The sequence below is a fragment of the Pan troglodytes genome, chromosome 2, assembly GCF_028858775.2.
Source record: "Pan troglodytes isolate AG18354 chromosome 2, NHGRI_mPanTro3-v2.0_pri, whole genome shotgun sequence".
NCBI lineage: Eukaryota > Metazoa > Chordata > Mammalia > Primates > Hominidae > Pan > Pan troglodytes.
In genome coordinates, this window is record NC_086015.1 from 133,892,025 (window position 1) to 133,909,913 (window position 17,889).

Below are 17,889 nucleotides of genomic sequence, written 5' to 3' on the forward strand. Positions count from 1 at the left end.
TTTTTCTCTCTTCTGCGTTGGATCTCTGCTTCTCATTCTTATTCTCAGACTCCTCTTGTTGGATTTCTCCCTTGTTTCATGGAAAACTCATCCAGTAGCCTGCTAAGAAGGGGTGAATGAAAGGTATAGTTTTTGAAACAGCTAACATCTGAAAGGGATTTGTAGTACCTTGAGATGTGATTGGATATTTTGGCTGGTATACAGTTCTGGGTTGGAATTAATTTCTCAGAATTTTGAAGGCTGTCATTCCTCCATTATTTCTAACTTCTTTTGTTACTTGGGGAAGCCCAAAGCCATTCTGATTCCTGATGTGGCCAGTGTTCTCTCTCTGGCACCTTATTGCATAATTTCTCTGTCTGCAGTGTTTTGATATTTCCTGGGTTTTATGAGTTGATGTCCATTTTTATCCATTTTCCTGGGCACTAGGTAGGTCCTTCATAGGCACTAGGAGCCTGGAAATATGTGTCCTCCAAAGAAGTGTTGGTCAATTATTTTGATGATTTCTTGCCCTTTATATTCTCCATTCCCTATTTATAAAATACCTATTATTGTGTGTATTAGTATTAATTTTCTTATTTTTTCTGTTCTGTCGTCCAGCTTTTTGTCTTTTTGCTCTACTTTCTGGGAGAGTTCATTGAGTTTATTTTACAGTGTTTCATACTTGAATTTTCAAGAGCTTGTTCTTGTTCTCTGAATGTTCCTTTTTATAGCATACTGTTTTTGTTTCATGATTGAAATATCTTCTCTTACCTTTCTGAGAATATAAATATTTTTGTCTTTTTTGCCCAACATAGTCTGTTTCCTGCATTTTATTTTCCTTTCTGTTTTGAACTCTATTACTCAGATTTTTCAGGAATGAGCTATTTCTTCATATTTAAGAATTGAAGACAAAAAGACTGATTGGGGTCAGGTGCGGTGGCTCACGCCTATCATCCCAGCACTCTGGGAGGCTTAAGCAGGCAGATTGCTTCAGCCCAGCAGTTTGAGACCAGCCTGGGCAACATGGCAAAACCCCATCTCTACAAAAAATACAAAAATTAGCCACGCGTGGTGGCATGTACCTGTAGCCCCAGCTACCAGGGGGCTGAGGTGTGAGGATCACCTGAGCCCAGGAAGTCTTGGCTACATTGAGCTAAGATTGCACCACTGCATTCGAGCCTGGGTGAGACTGAGATCCTGTCTCAAAAAAAAAAAAAAAAAAAAAAAAAAGCGACTGATTGGAAGCTCTGAGAACATGAGTGGGGCTTGTCAACTACCAGTTTCCCAGAGAGTGATCTAGCTAAATTCTTTGTTTAGCAAACCTCTGAAATCAATATCTTTTGGTCTTTCTTCTTTGTCTAGTGAAGTTCTCCTGAAAAAACTTCTTACAATTTCCTACCTGGAGAGTAAAGGTCTGGCTGCCAGCTTTCTAGGAGCCATATAGAAAAAGAGAGCTGGAGACTCACACATTTACTGTACATACCCTCATTTACTCTCCCTGTCTCAGATACTGTAGGTTCTCAACTCAGTCTGGAGTCCCACCTTGGTTTTACCTCTCTTTGTTGCTAGGGTGGGAAAAGGGACATTCACCCAACCCTTGAGAATAGAGAGGAGATTTGGAGATTCCTAAAATGATTTTCAACTAAACATCTTTACTTCACCTTTTTCCCTCACCTCCACTTCTGGAGGTTCCCGGTGCTGCCAAATCCTCAGCTTTCTGGGACGTATGATATAAAACACATTGGTTCTTGGCTTTCCCTGCTGCTGGCTTAGGATTCAACTTTCTCAGGTCTGTTCAGTCATTTAACACTTACACATTTGCTTTCCAGATTCACATTTTATGGCTGTCATCTCCTTTTTCATTCTCCCCACCATTGTTTTTTGCCTTTAAAATAATCTACTTACTGTCATTTTAGTAAGATATTGGAAAGGAATGAAAGTAAATATATGTACTCAATCTGCTATTTTCTCCTTGGAGGTTAACCTTTATCTTCTAAATAAAAATATTTTATTTTTCACTCAAGCAAGCACACTGTCAATATCATTGGAATGCCCAAAGGATATCAATCATTATTTACTGTTTTATAGGTAATGCTTTTACAAATTAAGTTGATTTTAAACTTCATTTTTTATTCCTGTAAATGTTGTAAATCCTGTGGCATTTTGAATGAAGAAAGAAATATTCCAATTTTTAAACTAAGTCCTAGCTTTATGATAAACTTATTGTTGAATGCACATGAAAATATTTCTGACATCTAGTAAGCAGATAACAACTGTTTTTGGTGCTGTTATTCCCCATTTCATTACAATATTTCCAAATAATGATTGTGTTTCTGTTGTTTTAAAAGTTTTTGTATTTCAATTTTGTTTTTCTAGACTTTTTGCTTTTTGTTTTTTCAGTTTAGTTACCTACCACTCCATTTAGATAAAAAGTTTTCCGTTGACCAGCAATTCTAGTCCTAGCAATCTTCCCTAAGGAAATAATCAGAATTATGCATATAACTTTATAATAGTATTGCCTTATAATAGCATCACCTAATAGTGAAATCAATCACTTGAGAGTCACACGGAACTTTTAAAAAGATGATTATTAATGCCTGACAGTAACTGACAGAATTGAATTCACCTGGTATGGAAGAAGCAGCTGTGATAATAGGGTGTCCTGGTGGGTGGGGGTCCTATTACCTGTTGCCTATTACAACAACAAACAGTAAGGGACTGACTAAATTACCTATTGCCTGTTACAACAACAAACAGTAAGGGACTAACTAAATCATGGTACAACCATGTGATGGGATACTATGCAGCTGTGAAAAATGATTTTGCCAAATAATGTTTACTAACTGAAATTGTCCAGAGATATATTTAGTTTAAAAGGTAACAGAGAAAAGTATGATTCAAATGAGTTTTAAAAAGGAATATATGTCTTAATACCAAAAAAAAAAATAAGAAAAGACATCAAAATGTTAATGAGGATTATTTGGGGAAGAAGGGATTGCTGGCAACATTTTTTCCTTCTTTATGTTTTTTGGAAAACTCTCAATTTTCTAAAATAAAAGTGAAATTTTCACTTTTGAATTTTCACCTTTGAGTTTTAATTTTTTTGAATTTACACACACACATACATACATGTATAAATACAATTTTAAAATAAATTCTCCTTTGAGATATCTGCTGGGCTTCCAGGAGAGATGGGATCCCCTGGGGAACCAGGACCTCCTGGACGTAAGGTAAGTAGAAAAACTATAAGCCACAGCAGGTCCTTTTCCATTAAAAAAAAAAAAAGTCCGTGCATGAAATCTTCATTGTCCAAATGTGCATGCCTTCTGTCTCTGCTTCTTGGCCACTTTTTTCCCACTTTTATGGGGGAGAAAATACTGATTAAATATTTAGAGGTGAAAAAATACTGATTAAATACATCTCTTGAGAGAGAGGGGAAATCGAAGGAGGAAACCAAAAGTGTTTAGACTAAAATGGTATTTCTCAATTATCATATTCTGTATCTGTGCAATCTTTCTATATGTAATAAATGATCATTGGATGAATGGAAGTGAAAGGAAATAAACAATGACTGTGATCAATGTTGCATTCACATGGAACTTATTTGCTTCAGGAGGTCAGGGGGGGCTCTGTTGCATTTTTTTCTTGGGTGTCTCTCTTTGAAAGAAGCCAGACTCTTCTTCTGAAGATGGGATTGAACACATGAGATTAAAACCAGTTCCATTTGTTCTTCTATCCCAAACTCTGACAGATATATGTGTGTGTGTGTGTGTGTGTGTATTTTTTGTTTTGGGAAGGTAGTTGAGATAACCTTTCCAGATGTTCAATTGAGTCCGATCCTTTTGTCAGCTAACAAATGATGGGAACAGATGAAGGTTCAGCTCTGGCTGCTGTTCAGTGGCTCAGTCAAAGAATGGGGGTTGAAGACCTTGAAACTTCTGCTATGAAAGAGGGCAGCTGCACATGTGTGGCTCACTTTAGCTAGTCCTGAGGCGTAGGCGTGCTCCAGAGCTCTGCGGCAAGTGTCAGGTTGTCAGCTCCATCCTGGTAATTCTGGACAATGCTTGTTAGCCAGAGATGGACCCGGAGGAAAGCGGCCTCTCAAGGCTTGTGTGCACCAAGCTTGCTGCTTAAAGTTTGTTCTTTCCAGAATGTTACTGTTAATTAGGTAATGAGTACCTACCTGCATTCTTTTTTGCCTCTTACAATTTAATGAGAATAAAACTTTTAAAAGTTATCACTTTCTGAGGGCAATGTTGGTGCACACTGGCTACTGATGTGTATGTCTAGAGGCACTAAAACAATGTTTTGTTTGTTTTCTAGGGTGTGAAAGGAGCCAAAGGCTTGGCTTCATTTTCCGTACGTATCTCCCGACTACAACAGAGTGCTCTGAGTGCTCCATTAAATTTACTTATTTTTAAACTTCAGGGCCTAGCAATTTGTTATTTAATTGTTTCTGTTTTATTTTCGAACTGCAGACATGTGAGCTCATTCAGTATGTGCGAGACCGCAGTCGTAAGTACCCTGCTTAAAATGATCACCCAAGTTGTCAGCATTCATACAAGAAAAGCAGAGAACTCTACACTCAGAGTTGAATTCGCCAGCCAATTTCTTAAAATTGGAGATGTCACTGCATGTATTTTTGAGTCAGCATAGACTGGTGACTTTTAACTCCCTCTCTGGTTGCTATCATGTCTATTGAAACCCATGTCAAGCAGTAAGAAATAATCTATTGAGTGCTTTTAATCTAAAGAAAATTGAGATTTGATGTCTGAATTCACCTAATAGTGAAATCAATCACTTGAGAGTCACACGGAACTTTTTAAAAGATGATTATTAACGCCTGACAGTAACTGACAGAATTGAATTCACCTGGCATGAAAGAAGCAGCCGTGATAATAGGGTGTCCTGGTGGGTGCGAGTCCTGACTTTGGTTTATTGTTTGTTATTCCTTTCCCGGGAAGATATGTTTGATTATTTTTTGTTGGACAGATTGATTTGCTTTAAAAATTCATAGTAATACTCATTCTGCCAATATTTTTTCTTTCTCAAAATTTTAAAATCAAAATGACATTTTGATTTGGCAAATGCTGATTAGAATTTGTTTTAAACCTTTCTAACAGCCTGTTCTATCAAAATATGTGTTGATACCATCAAAAAAAATTTCATGTGCAAGATTAGGAGAGAGTTGACTCTTCAGTGTTCATCTACAAATGCACAATGACTTTCCAAATAACAATATGACAGAAAAGAGGAGCCAAAAGTTTCCTCCAGATATTTCGGGGGAAGAAAAATAAATTAGAGCCTATTTCTGTAGAGAACATTGGTCTCAAAGACAGACATTTAAAAGCTTTGAATGCAGTGTCTATTGGAACTCTGTCTTGTTGTAGCAGAATAGAACCATGATGGGAATCAAAACACGTATATACATTGAGTCATGAAGATGGGTTGTTTTGGGGCTCAATTAGTGCGGTGGGTTTTATGACATAGGAACCATGTAAATTGTAATGACTCAAGGGCAAATCCAAGTATATTGAGACCTGATGTTTTAAAATTTAAGGGACTCCATAAAAAATCGCAAATCTAAAAGTGGGTGCAAAGGTATTTCAAAAGTAAGTGTTATTTAGAACAAAAAAGAAATCATAACCATTAACTTTTGCATATTTTATTTTATAAGAGTATGTGATTGTGCGAACAACATGGCTAGGGTTCCTGCCAGGAAAGGCATTGCAAGGGGACCCCTGCAAGAGAGAAGTCTAAAGCAGCGTTGTCCAATAGAAGTTTCTGCAGTGATGGAAGTGTTCTCTGTGATGTCCAGTACAGTAGCCACAAGACACATGTGGCTTTGAGCATTTCAAATGTGGCTAGTGCAACTGAGAAGCTGAATTTTTATTTAATTTTAATTAATTTTAATAGCTGCATGTGGCTTGTGGCTGCCATGTTGAACAGTACAGGTCTAAAGCAAGTGTACATTTAATTCAGAGTAAATCCACCTCTGATACTTACATAAAATATAAATATGCATATAATATACATATAGTATATACATATATACTATACAAAGATATAGATACATTTGTGTGTGTGTGTGTATATATAAATGATAGTTATAGATATCTACATGGGAAAAATTTAGAGTAAAGAGAGGTTGGATCTTTCAGCTTTCCAAATTCAGCGCACCTCCCTGCAATGTCATTTTCCCTCCCAGGCAAAAAGTCTTTGTTTCTTGACAGCCGGCTGCAGGCCGCTGATTTATGGCTGTATGTTGTCCCATTTCTCACATCCTCTTCCCTTTGGAAAGAATAGTGCTTTTACCAAGATGTTAGACTCTGTCTGCATTTTCTCCAAACTCTGTTGCCTTGATTTTTGAGTCATCTACAAAAAGCAGACAGGATAGAACCTTTCTTTCCTGCACGATACAGAACTCTCTTCTCCTACCAAATAATAATCCAATCTCCTTTGTTCTTCTTCCCCAGCTGGCAGGCATGGTGAGTAATCTTTATTTACAGCATGCTTTAATCAAGCTCTAAAATGTCATACATCTGGAAAGATGAGTTAGAGCAATGTATTGGCTTCCAAATGACACAAATTTTATCTGGGCTTTCTTTGCTGCTGCCTCATACTGGTAGCAGAGTCTTGCCTCCAATAAATCACTCAGCTGTAGCTGAGCTTCACAGCTATTTCTCAACCAAGCGATTTGCTTTTTTATTAATAAAAAATCATTAAGATATTAATATCTTAATGACTAACATCACCATTCACCTTGCTTTTAAAGGTTTAAAAAATATGTTGGGGTTTTTTTTAGACAGGGTCTTGCTCTGTCACACAGGCTGATCACTGTTCATTGCATTCTTGACCTTCTGGGCTCAAGTGATCCTTCCACTTCAACCTCCGGAGTAGTTGGGACTACAGGCACATGCCATCATGCTTGACTAATTTTTGTATTTTTTGTAGAGGCAGGGTTTTGCCATGTTGCCCATGCTGGTCCTGAACTCCTGGGCTCAAGTGATCCACCTGCTTTGGCATCTCAAAGTGCTGGGATTACAGGTGTGAGCCACTGTGCCTGGCCAAAAATAGTATTTCTTACTCCCTTCATTTTCTCCCTGTGTCATATCATCTCTGTCATCCAGTGGTTAATTAGGGATTAAGAGGCAGAAGGCAGAATAAAAGCAGGGATGATCAGATAGCAAGTAAGTGGGATGTGCAACTCAGATAATGCCAGAATCCATGGAGCTCATGCCTAATATTAATTATCAAGTTGGCTTCATATTTTTCAGTGCTAGTTTTCAGGTATCTTACAAATGCTTCTTACATGATGTTTTTGTATAAACTTATCACCCTCTTATACATTTATACACTTTTAACTTTTGTATAAGCCCACAAACCCATGTCCTCTGATTGCTTGTCCATGCATTTAAGAATATTTGTTGAAAGCCTAGTAAGTGCCAGTATGTGTAGTAGGCATTAGGGATACAGAGTTGAATAATGAATCTGCTTCCTGTGCTCAGAAACTTCCATTCTTATGGAGGATCCAGATCACAAACAAATAAACAAAGGGAAGCCCAGCACATTAGGTGCTATTTGAAAGAGATAACCTGCACATTGTGCACATGTACCCTAAAACTTAAAGTATAATAATAATAAAATAAAAAATAAAAAGAAAGAGATAAAGCATAGGATGCTGTGTCCTGGGATAATGTAAGGGGGGAGATGTTTTTGGACAGAGGGCTCTTTTTGGGGGCAGTGAAATTAAAGTTTAGACTGAAGAACACAAAGGAGCTGTCTTTTGGCTGGGCACGGTGGCTCACACCTGTAATCCCAGCACTTGGGAGCCCGAGGGAGGCGGATCACGAGGTCAGGAGTTTGAGACCAGCCTGGCCAACATAGTGAAACCCCGTCTCTACTAAAAATACAAAAAATTAGCTGGGCGTGGTGGCACACGCCTGTAATCCCAGCTGCTTGGGAGGCTGAGGCAGGAGAATCGCCTGAACCTGGGAGGCAGAGGTTGCAGTGAGCCGAGATCACACCACTGCATTCCAGCCCAGGTGATAGTGTGAGGCTCCGTCTCAAACAAAAAAACCAAAGGAGCCATCTTTCAAGAGCTGGGCGTAGGGAACTTTAAGTGCAAAGGCCATGAAACAGAACAGACCTGGGCATTTCCTAGGAACTGATGGAGCCCAACAAGGTTGAGACATAGGGAGGGGGAGAGTAGTGCATAAAAACATGGGGAATAGGCAGAGGCCAGAGCAAGCTGAGCTTTGCACATTATAAGGAGGCTGGATTTTATTTGAGTTGTGATGGGGAGGGTATTAAAGAGTATGTTGAAAGTACGTAGGGGAGGAGCATGATCTGATTTTAAAATATTACTTGGGCTGCTGTGGGGAGAGTGGATTGTGGCAAGGGTGAAGGGTAGGAAATGTCAAAGCCAAAGGCCTAGTTTAGAGAGGACTGTAGTATTCAGGCAAATATGGTGGCGACCTGGATAAGGACCATCAGTGTTGTGTTTAGGTTACATGGCAGTGGTTTGGGCTGATCCTTGCCTCCCTGTTCTTTTTTTCACCTCCTCTGTGGCAAGTAGCAGTCCTCAGTACATAGTGTGAGGTCACAGAGCCATGTTAGTTGGGGAACCGCACGTGGCAATCCTTCCCTTTTTGAGGAGGGCCTCCTAGGTACCACTGCCATCCAGCCTGGGCTTCTTCAGAATCCTTGGGACTCCTGGCAGCTTGCTGGGTTTTTAGGGCTTGTGTTTTGGAAGCTGAATTAGTCCTTAGGTTTTTCCCCTAAAAACTTGAATTTTTTTTCATATCTTCAGCCAGTGCTGTGAACCTTCACCCACCCTTCTCTCTAAATTGTATCTGAAGCATTTTTGTTGTTGTTTCCATGTGCAAATAACCACCCCCCAAAAAATCAGAAGAATCACCTTCATGTTTAGTTCTACTGACTTTTTTAAACGATAAAAGTGACACCTCAATTTATAAAAATCTGTTCAGCCCAGTAATTTAGACTTAGAGACTAATACATGATTTCCTGTCTCCATTGAGATGAACAGTTTGATTTGGGTTTGAACATTTATTCTCACTGGTACTTCTTTTGCCTTTGAAGGATGTGGAGTCAAGGACGGGAGGAGGTCATAGTTTAGCACTAAGGTGGGCAAGGCCCAGTTGGCCCATGGCAGAGGGATGTCTCCTTGCCAGCCTACGTGAGCCCCAGCAAGTCTGAGTTCCTGAGCTTGTTGTAAAGCAAGATGGTCTTTGCTGTGTTTATTATCTCTGAATCTGACTTGCTGAAATCTGAATGAAAGGAGGCACCTCTCCAAGAGAAACACGTCACTGGGGTGTCCTTTTACCAACCAAATCCCAGCAACTAGGCATCTCACGTATTATTAAACTTTTGTTATTTCTATACCTGTTGCAAAGAACTCTTTGTTGAGCTCTTTTTCATTCATTCAGCATTTGTTAGATATCTGATACATGGCAGGGACTAATAACTTAGAAGGTCAGCAGATACTCTTCCTATCCATGCATCATAAACTAGGATAAATGAACATAATCAGATAATCAAAAATAAGTTGTCAACTGTGACAAGTGCAAAGTACCGAAATTAGAATGATTTGGAACCAATGAGTATGGATGCATAAATATGCAATTAACACTTACAGTAGAGTTTACCAACCATAATCAGTTTCTCTAAGTAATAAGGCATACTTATTGAGTAAACTTGCATTTGTAACTGTTAAACAAAAATGTATCTGTTAAAGCTTTCCTCAGTCTCCTTTTAGTGATGTATTTCTCACAATGAAAAAGTCTGGAATGATAATTATAACAGCAATGGTTGACATTTATTGAGCACCTACTATGTGCCAGGTTCTGTTATTCTAAGTACTTTACCTGTGCTGATTCATTTAATGCTCACCTCAGGCCTATGTAGCAGGTGATGTTATGACTCACATTTTACAGATGAAGAAACTGAGGCGCAGACAGGATGAGTAATTCAGACAGGGTCACATGGCTGGTTAGTGATTGGGCCAGGGCACTAAACTCTACCCTGTATTGCCTACTCTCTTTGCGTCTCATTCTTTGCTCTGTAAACTATGTCAGTTTTCTTCCAATTTTTCTAAAATTATCAGAGCTTTCACAGCCTTTCCTTTTTAACTCTTATTACATTTCCTTATTAAGTAAAAAAAGAAATGTGTTTAACTGAGTAAAGTTCCAGCAACAAAACTTGATACTTTTGATCCAGTCTCTGCAGGTGAAGGGTATTTCCAGGAGCTCTCTATTGTTTAGAAGGAATTTGATAATGAACTTTAACATTTCATATAAAATAAAACTGAATTCCAGATGTTTTCCTTTTGTGCTTGATTCAAAAGAGCAGACTCAGCTTTTGGAATAACATCTATAATTATTCAAGATTTAAATATATTTTACATGTTTGTTTTAATACTTAAATTATTCTCTTTAAGTATTTGAATGCTTAACATTTAAAATTACTTTGCCTTCTATGTATCTTTTTTTTTTTTTTTTAAATAAGGATGCTATGTGTTAAGGGATATGGTCTTTTAGGAAAACCGGAATGCCCAGTGCACCCAACCGAGTTGGTGTTTGCCCTGGACCACTCCCGGGATGTCACTGAGCAGGAATTTGAGCGGATGAAGGAGATGATGGCTTTCCTGGTGAGAGACATTAAGGTCTGGGAGAACAGCTGTCCCGTGGGAGTGCGCATCGCCATCCTCTCCTATAACTCCCACGCCAGGCACCTTGTGCGCTTCTCAGACGCCTACAAGAAGAGTCAACTTCTCAGAGAAATTGAAGCTATTCCTTATGAGAGATCCTCTGCCAGCAGGGAGATTGGCAGAGCAATGCGGTTTATTTCCAGGAATGTCTTCAAGCGGACGCTTCCGGGGGCACACACGAGAAAAATCGCCACATTTTTCAGCAGCGGTCAGTCCGCGGATGCCCACTCCATCACCACGGCCGCCATGGAGTTCGGCGCCCTTGAAATCATTCCCGTGGTGATCACTTTCAGCAACGTGCCCTCGGTCAGGCGCGCATTTGCGGTATGAGGATGAAACCTTTCACATGACAATTCTTACTTATCTTGCCTGTATTCAGAAGCCCCTATACTACCTTGCCTTCAAAATCAGGGCCATTTGTTAGGAAGTTTAAAAAATTCTGGATTGGCAGAGTAGAATAAGTATTTCTTACTGTGTACTGGGAACATGTTAAGCTCTTTCTATTAAATGGGATAATGTCTATTATTTATCTGTTTAATTTTCACAAGTAGTATGTATAAAATAGATGATGAGAAAACTGAGCATGCAGAAGTTAAGCCACTTTTCACGGTTCCCACAGCTAAGAAATGGCAATGTCAGAACTTTACTCCAAATTTGCTGTTCTAGTGCTTCCCCAAGCTACTCTTTGAGTTGCCTCTGAATCTAAAGATACTGAATCAGGAGGCCGGTAAACATACATGTCACTTAGTCAGGGTAGTAATTGTTGCTGTGTGATGAGAGCCAATTTGCCGATTTTATAACTTCACTAATTATGTAACGACCCACAATTTATAAAGGAAAAGCCATTGCAGTTATAGCTTCTTAGCTTGAGGAGTAAAATCTCAAATGTGTTGCATTCCTAAATAAATTCCCTGGGATTAAGACGACTGATGATAACTTTAAAATATCCCGTTAATAGTGGCTCAGTGGCAGGGCTTCATCACTGGGGACCTGCTGGGCCCAGCAAAGGGTCCTTCCAGTTGGCCTCTTGGCACCACATGGTGTTCTGTTCTCCATGTGGAGACCGTGAAGGGGGGGGGGGGGGCCAGGGAGCAGCAAAGAGGCATTGGAAAATTTAAATAAAAAGTCCAGGGCCGGGAGCGGTGGCTCACGCCTGTAATCCCAGCACTTTGGGAGGCTGAGGCGGGTGGATCACAAGGTCAGGAGATCGAGACCATCCTGGCTAACACGGTGAAACCCCGTCTCTACTAAAAATACAAAAATTAGCCGGGCGCGATGGCAGGCACCTGTAATCCCAGCTACTGGGGAGGCTGAGACAGGAGAATCGCTTGAACCCAGGCGGCAGAGCCAAGATCGTGCCATTGCACTCCAGCCTGGGTGACAGAGTGAGCCTCTGTCTCAAAAAAAAAAAGAGAGAGAGAAAAAGGCCAGCCATTTGAAAATATATTTAGAGAAAATAAGACAAGAAACAATCATTGTCTTCAAGCGTATGAAAAAGTATTACTGTGGAGAAAATTAGCCAGCTGAATTCCAAATTTGCAAAATCTCTTATTAGAGAAACTAGGGGTGACAGCAGTAGGAAACTTTAGGTTTTAAAAAAGAATTTTTGAAAGGCAATGTTGATTGACTGGGCATGAATTAATGCCAGTAGTCAAGATGTTACCTTTATCTGCAGGTCTTTTGTAAGGGCGGTCACTCACCTGTGGAGGGTGACTTCTATTTTTCCTAGATTAGAGGCTAAAAGTGGCCTTTTGAGGCCATTTCCACTGTTCTAAATTTTCTGTGAAAGTGTTGAAATAAGCATAACAGAGTTGGAATATATTTCTCATCTGTAAAATATGGAAAGCAGAAAGCACCTGGTTCCTAAAGTTAGTGTGAAGATTAATTTATGCAACACTGCATTAGTGCCAGTATGTAGTGAGCAATCAAGAATGACAGCTTTTGGCTGGGTGCGGTGGCTCACGCCTGTAATCCCAGCACTTTGGGAGGCTGAGGCGGGCAGATCACGAGGTCCAGAGATCGAGACTATCCTGGCCAACATGGTGAAACCCCGTCTCTCCTAAAAATACTAAAATTAGCCGGGCACAGTGGCGTGTGCCTGTAATCCCAGCTACTCAGGAGGCTGAGGCAGAAGAATCGCTTGAACCCAGGAGGCAGAGGTTGCAGTGAGCCGAGATTGTGCCACTGCACTCCAGCCTGGGTGACAGAGCGAGACTCCGTCTCAAAAAAAAAAAAAAAAAAAGATAGCTTTTGCTTTAATTATTAGCATTCAGTTGCTTGATCCTGAACAAAAATTTGTTTAATAATAATCTAGGTTGTAAAGGAGCTGAAACTGCTATTATTAATAGTAGCATCATTGAACTAACCTTAGAATTATGCAAATGAAAGGCTGATGGATCAGGTTCAGATAGGGAAATGCAATAAAGTAGAAAAGAGTGGGGCCGGGCTATGCGAATAGAGTTGCTATGAGAAGTAGCAGTAGCTAAAAAATTCAATAAGTGATTTTGGTTACATAGTCCTTGTAATTCCCTTATCCCTTGGTTTTGTTTAGTCATAAAAGGAGACAACTTTCTCTCCTGATGCAAATTGTGATATAAACTTAAACTGACACAATTCCACTCACCCACTCAAAGGTGTGTGTACAACATTTAACTTCTGAAAATGTACTTTGTGTTTTAAACTTTTGAGTGTTCACAGTCTCACCTAGAAATTGATGAATCTGGTTTCTTGATTCTACTCAAATCTTCTAGAAACTCTTAACTCCTTTTTTGAAGAAGTTCATCTCAAAAGAGCACCAATGAAGGTTTAAATTCTTCATAATGACCCCCATTAATGTAAGCAGCATTGGCCCCCAACACTGCAACTTATATGTGATTATCTGATTAATGTTTATTTTTCCTAATTTATGATGTGTGGCGATAGGAACAGTAACTGCTGATCTTCTAGTTTATTGGTCCCTGCCATACATCAGATATTTAACAAATGTTGAATGAATGAAAAAGCTCAGCGAAGAGCAGTTCTTTGCAACAGGTATAGAAAGAACAAAAGTTTAATAATGTGTGAGATGCCTAATGCTGGGATGTAGGTTGGTTAAAGGAAACCCCAGTGATGTGTTTCTCGTGGAGAGGTACCTCTTCTCATTCAGATATCAGCAAGTCAGATTCAGAGATGATAAACACAACAAGGACCACATTGCTTTATAACAAGCTCAGGAACTCAGACTTGCTATGGAGTCAGAGATGAAGTCAGAATTGCTCCCAAGTTTCATCCAACAGATGTTTAGTGAGTGCCTCATCTTATACACCAGGTACTGTCCTAGGGTCTGAGGATACAGGAGCAAACTGGAAAACCAAAAGGCCCACCCTGACGTTGGAAGATGAAACCAAGCAGGGTTGTCTGGAAGGGCTCAAAACAGAGCCATATATGCAACTTGGTTAGAACCCAATGTCTGATATTACAGAAGAGAAATTACATTACTACCTCTATTTGCCGCCTTCTTTCTTTTATCCATTCTCTTCCATTGTGCTTTACCTACATTTAAACTGTTGTCCATTATTTTTTAAGAACAGAACTTGAAAGTCTCATGATACGATGCATTTTTTATTGTGGGCCCACATTTTAAAACCCTAGTTTGTTTCATACCTACCAAGGCTTTTCTAAATCTTGATCCATCTGGGAGTTAAGTAGTCCAGCATGAAATTTGGTACCTGTGCAGCCATGTGTGTTGGGACTCAGAAGCACCCGCTCTGACAGCATGTACTGATTTCCCTGTTTCTTAGCAAATGGACTGTGATCACCGTCTTGGAAGTTTTTCATGATAGTATGAAGTTGAGTGGCAAGCTGTGCCTTCCTTCACAAATGGAGGACCATTTTTTAATGGAAAAACATGTTTTTTGTTTGTTTGCTTATTTTGTCCCTAGGAATTTGCCTTTAGATTTGTTTAGCAATTGCTTCTTCTGATAAAATTTGACGTGCTGCACATTGAGGCTTCTAATCTAGGGTGAATCTCCCTTTCCAATATTTTGATAAGAAATATGTCTTTTAGCTAGCCTGGCTTTTTATTTTACACTGCTGTGTGGCGTCGCAGCTAAGAGGAAAATTAAGTGTAGTCTTTGACATTATAGATGATTCTCATGATTGGAGACAGAGTTGAAATGGGGGGAGACTTCTCATGGAAAACAAGAATTTTGGCACCCAACCTTTTTATTTTGAAGATAATTTTTATTTGTTTATATATAATTGTCTAGAAGAGAATTATTCATAATATTCATTGTATTTTTTCTTAGATGTTTAGACATGCCCCATGATGTTTAGAGAAGAAAGAGTAGGGTATCATTCAGAACCATTTGCTAACTGCCCCAAACCTCCCATCTGTGAATGTAATAGCTGTGCTTTCATCCAAGCTGGTGCTTCTTTGAATCCACAGGAGAGTGAGCAATAAGAAACATAAATAATAGGACCATTTTATTTTAAATCTTTAGCCCACATTCAGTTTAAGGAATTTTTCTGTAATATGCTAACTATACTTATTCCAGTGATATGTGGTAGGATGAATGAACTCTAAAACTACATCTTCCCGACTTTATTGACTGAAAGATTACTTGGTCAAGGGGGAAAGGTTGGGGGAAGTGGGGAGGTATTGGGTGAGAGTGCAGACCCCCTGTGGACTCTCCCCATAAAACAACTCACTAGAATCAATGAGAAGGTTGATGTTGCTCTAAGTTGACACCAGTGTGTTGATACGTGATTAAATGTGAGCCTAAATTATCAGCAGGGACCAACACCAGAAATATGGAAGTGGTCATGTTGTAGACATGTAGAACATGTAGAATACAAGACTAGTTAGCAAATGGCAGCAATGTTTGGGCAATGTCTTGAGAAACACTGCTCTAAATTAAGTTAGAGACCCACTGATAAAAAACTGTAATCATAAAGGTAGCTAATACAGAAGATGGAAGGTAGCCCTTGTTTGGGGAGAGCAAAACTTAAATCGGAGCCTTCCATAATCCACCCCTTCTGAGGCTCACTTGGCTCATCTTTAAATGGTTGCAATAGATGACATTATTCCTGATTTCTTCTAGATCAAATGTTCTGTGATTTTTTCCCCCTGGATCCTGATAGTTGGCAATAAGAAAGCTCTTGGCCCTTCCCAGCTAGTCTGAGCTATGCTGTCTGAACTGACACTGGGTTTGGTTTCCAGTCATTTACCACAATCCAGTTGGAGTGAAGGCATGATTCACTTAAAACATTGCAAAGAGACACCTCTTAATAGCTATTAATAATGCAGACTAACTCTCCTGGTGTATAGTCAAGACTACTTTGTTTACAGATCACAAAAACCAATTTAAGCTAGCTTAGGTATACCCATATACACACATCCTAAGTAGACTTTATAAGTATCTGGAGCTCAGGTGTCCTCTGGTCCTAAGTCCAGATAAGCAGCCTCTGCTCTTACCCTGTGCTCATGTAACCTTCCAGTAGGTTCATTTTGCCTACAGCCCACATAGAGCTGACTTAGCAAGATGGGGAATTGCAGTAGAGAAAGAGCTTAATTAATGCAGAGCCAGCTGAACAAGAGACCGGGGTTTTATTATTTCTCAAATCAGTCTCCCTGAGAATTTGGAGGCTAGGGCTTTTCAAGGATAGTTTGGGGGAAGAGGGGAGTGGTTAGGCAATGGCACTTGCTGCAGATTGGTTGGAAATGCAATCATAGGGGTGTGGAAAATGGTCTTCATACACTCTGAGTCACTTCTGGGTGGGGCCACAGGAGTGGTTGGTGGGTTCAGGTGGAGCCATTAGTTATCAGAAATGCAAAATAACCTGAAGACATCTCAAAGGGCCAATCATAGGTTCTACAGTAGTGATGTTATCTGTAGGAGTAAATTGGGGAAGTTATGTATCTTGCGAGCTCCAGAATAATGGCTAGTAATGAGTAATATAGCCCATTGTTCCTGAGGTGTCCAGGATCCCCTTTTTACCCTCCAAAGTGCCTCATAGATAAGCAATTTTGTTTGGGTTAAATCTTTCCCACGGTGGCCATTGTAACTCTTATTTTTGGTAAGGTTCACCCATTTCTCTAGAAGAGAATAGGTTCCAAGATAGAAGACTTGTTGAATCCAGATGATCCCACTCTTCTCTGTCTTCCTTAATCTTACCAACCTACTGGACCCAGTCCAGCTTCTGCCTGACCCAGTCAGACATCTGAGGCCTCTAATTGGATGCAATCCTATTAATTACAGGATCCAATCTGATCTTGGACCCAGCCAATATAAAAATTACTCAAATAAACTTGAAGAGCTCAAAACACAAGTTCGTGGAGCTTGAATCAAAGAGAACTCACCCATGATCCCAGTTGCTGTGAGAGATCAATGGGCACAATGGACCAGGCAGGTATATATACCTGGTTACTTGGTGCACCTGGGAGTCACTGGAAGTCTACTTTGGATCCCATTTGTGATACCAAAGTGTTAAAAACCTTAGGCAAGTTAAATTTTGCAGAGTTTATTTGCACTAAGAGCCATTTGTAAATCTGTCATGGGATCTTTGGGGTGTTGCTCCACCAGCTGGAAACCTCTGTGGCCAGTGGTGCCTTTGCCCAAGTTTTTACTCAGGCCCACTAGGCTTGTTCCACCCATTCAGCCTGGAAGGCTGTGCTTGGCTCATGCTACCAGCCTGAATCTCACACCTGCCAAGGGCAAGCCAGGCATGGAGCAGCGAGGGGTGTGTGAGCAAGTGATTGTGGGGTGGCAGGGTGGGCAGCTCCCAGCGAGGCTGTGGCTGGACCAGGTGTACCTCAAGCAGCTTCCACAGCTGGCACTGGGGAACACGGTGGCACCTGGAAGCTTGGAGATGCCAGGAACTGCAGACCCCCAGAGAGGGTATCACAGCCCTGACTTGAGGAGCTCCTAGGTCTGGGCTCCCCAGAGGGCTGCAGCTCTTCTCTCTTCTCTCCTCTCTCCTCACCTTGTTGTCACCTACAACGTGGTGAAAAAGGAGCATGTTTCAGCCCTGTTTGTGTTACAGCTGTTTTAGCTCTACCATTCAGTAGGTCCTGAGTTTTTGTCCTGCATCCTGGAAGAATGAGGTACACAGACGAGGGTGAACAAGGTGAAGAGGAGCTTTATTGAGTGACAGAACAGCTCAGAGGAGACCTGCAGTGGGTAGCTCCTTTCCGCAGACAG

General features: G+C 40.3%; 1 protein-coding gene across 2 annotated transcripts in view; it reads left to right on the forward strand.

The window, feature by feature from the left end:
• COL6A6 (collagen type VI alpha 6 chain) overlaps nt 1-17,889 on the forward strand; it is a 151,071-nt gene that overhangs the window by 113,907 nt on the left and 19,275 nt on the right. Inside the window, exons 29-33 of one of the 2 annotated variants that reach the window (XM_009446459.5) lie at nt 3,147-3,209; nt 4,303-4,338; nt 4,458-4,494; nt 6,456-6,467; nt 10,539-11,032. In XM_009446459.5, coding sequence (XP_009444734.4) covers nt 3,147-3,209; nt 4,303-4,338; nt 4,458-4,494; nt 6,456-6,467; nt 10,539-11,032 — 642 coding nt within the window. Of the gene's footprint in view, nt 1-3,146; nt 3,210-4,302; nt 4,339-4,457; nt 4,606-6,455; nt 6,468-10,538; nt 11,033-17,889 lie in introns of those variants that run through there. The other variant, XM_063807159.1, reaches the window with a different exon arrangement.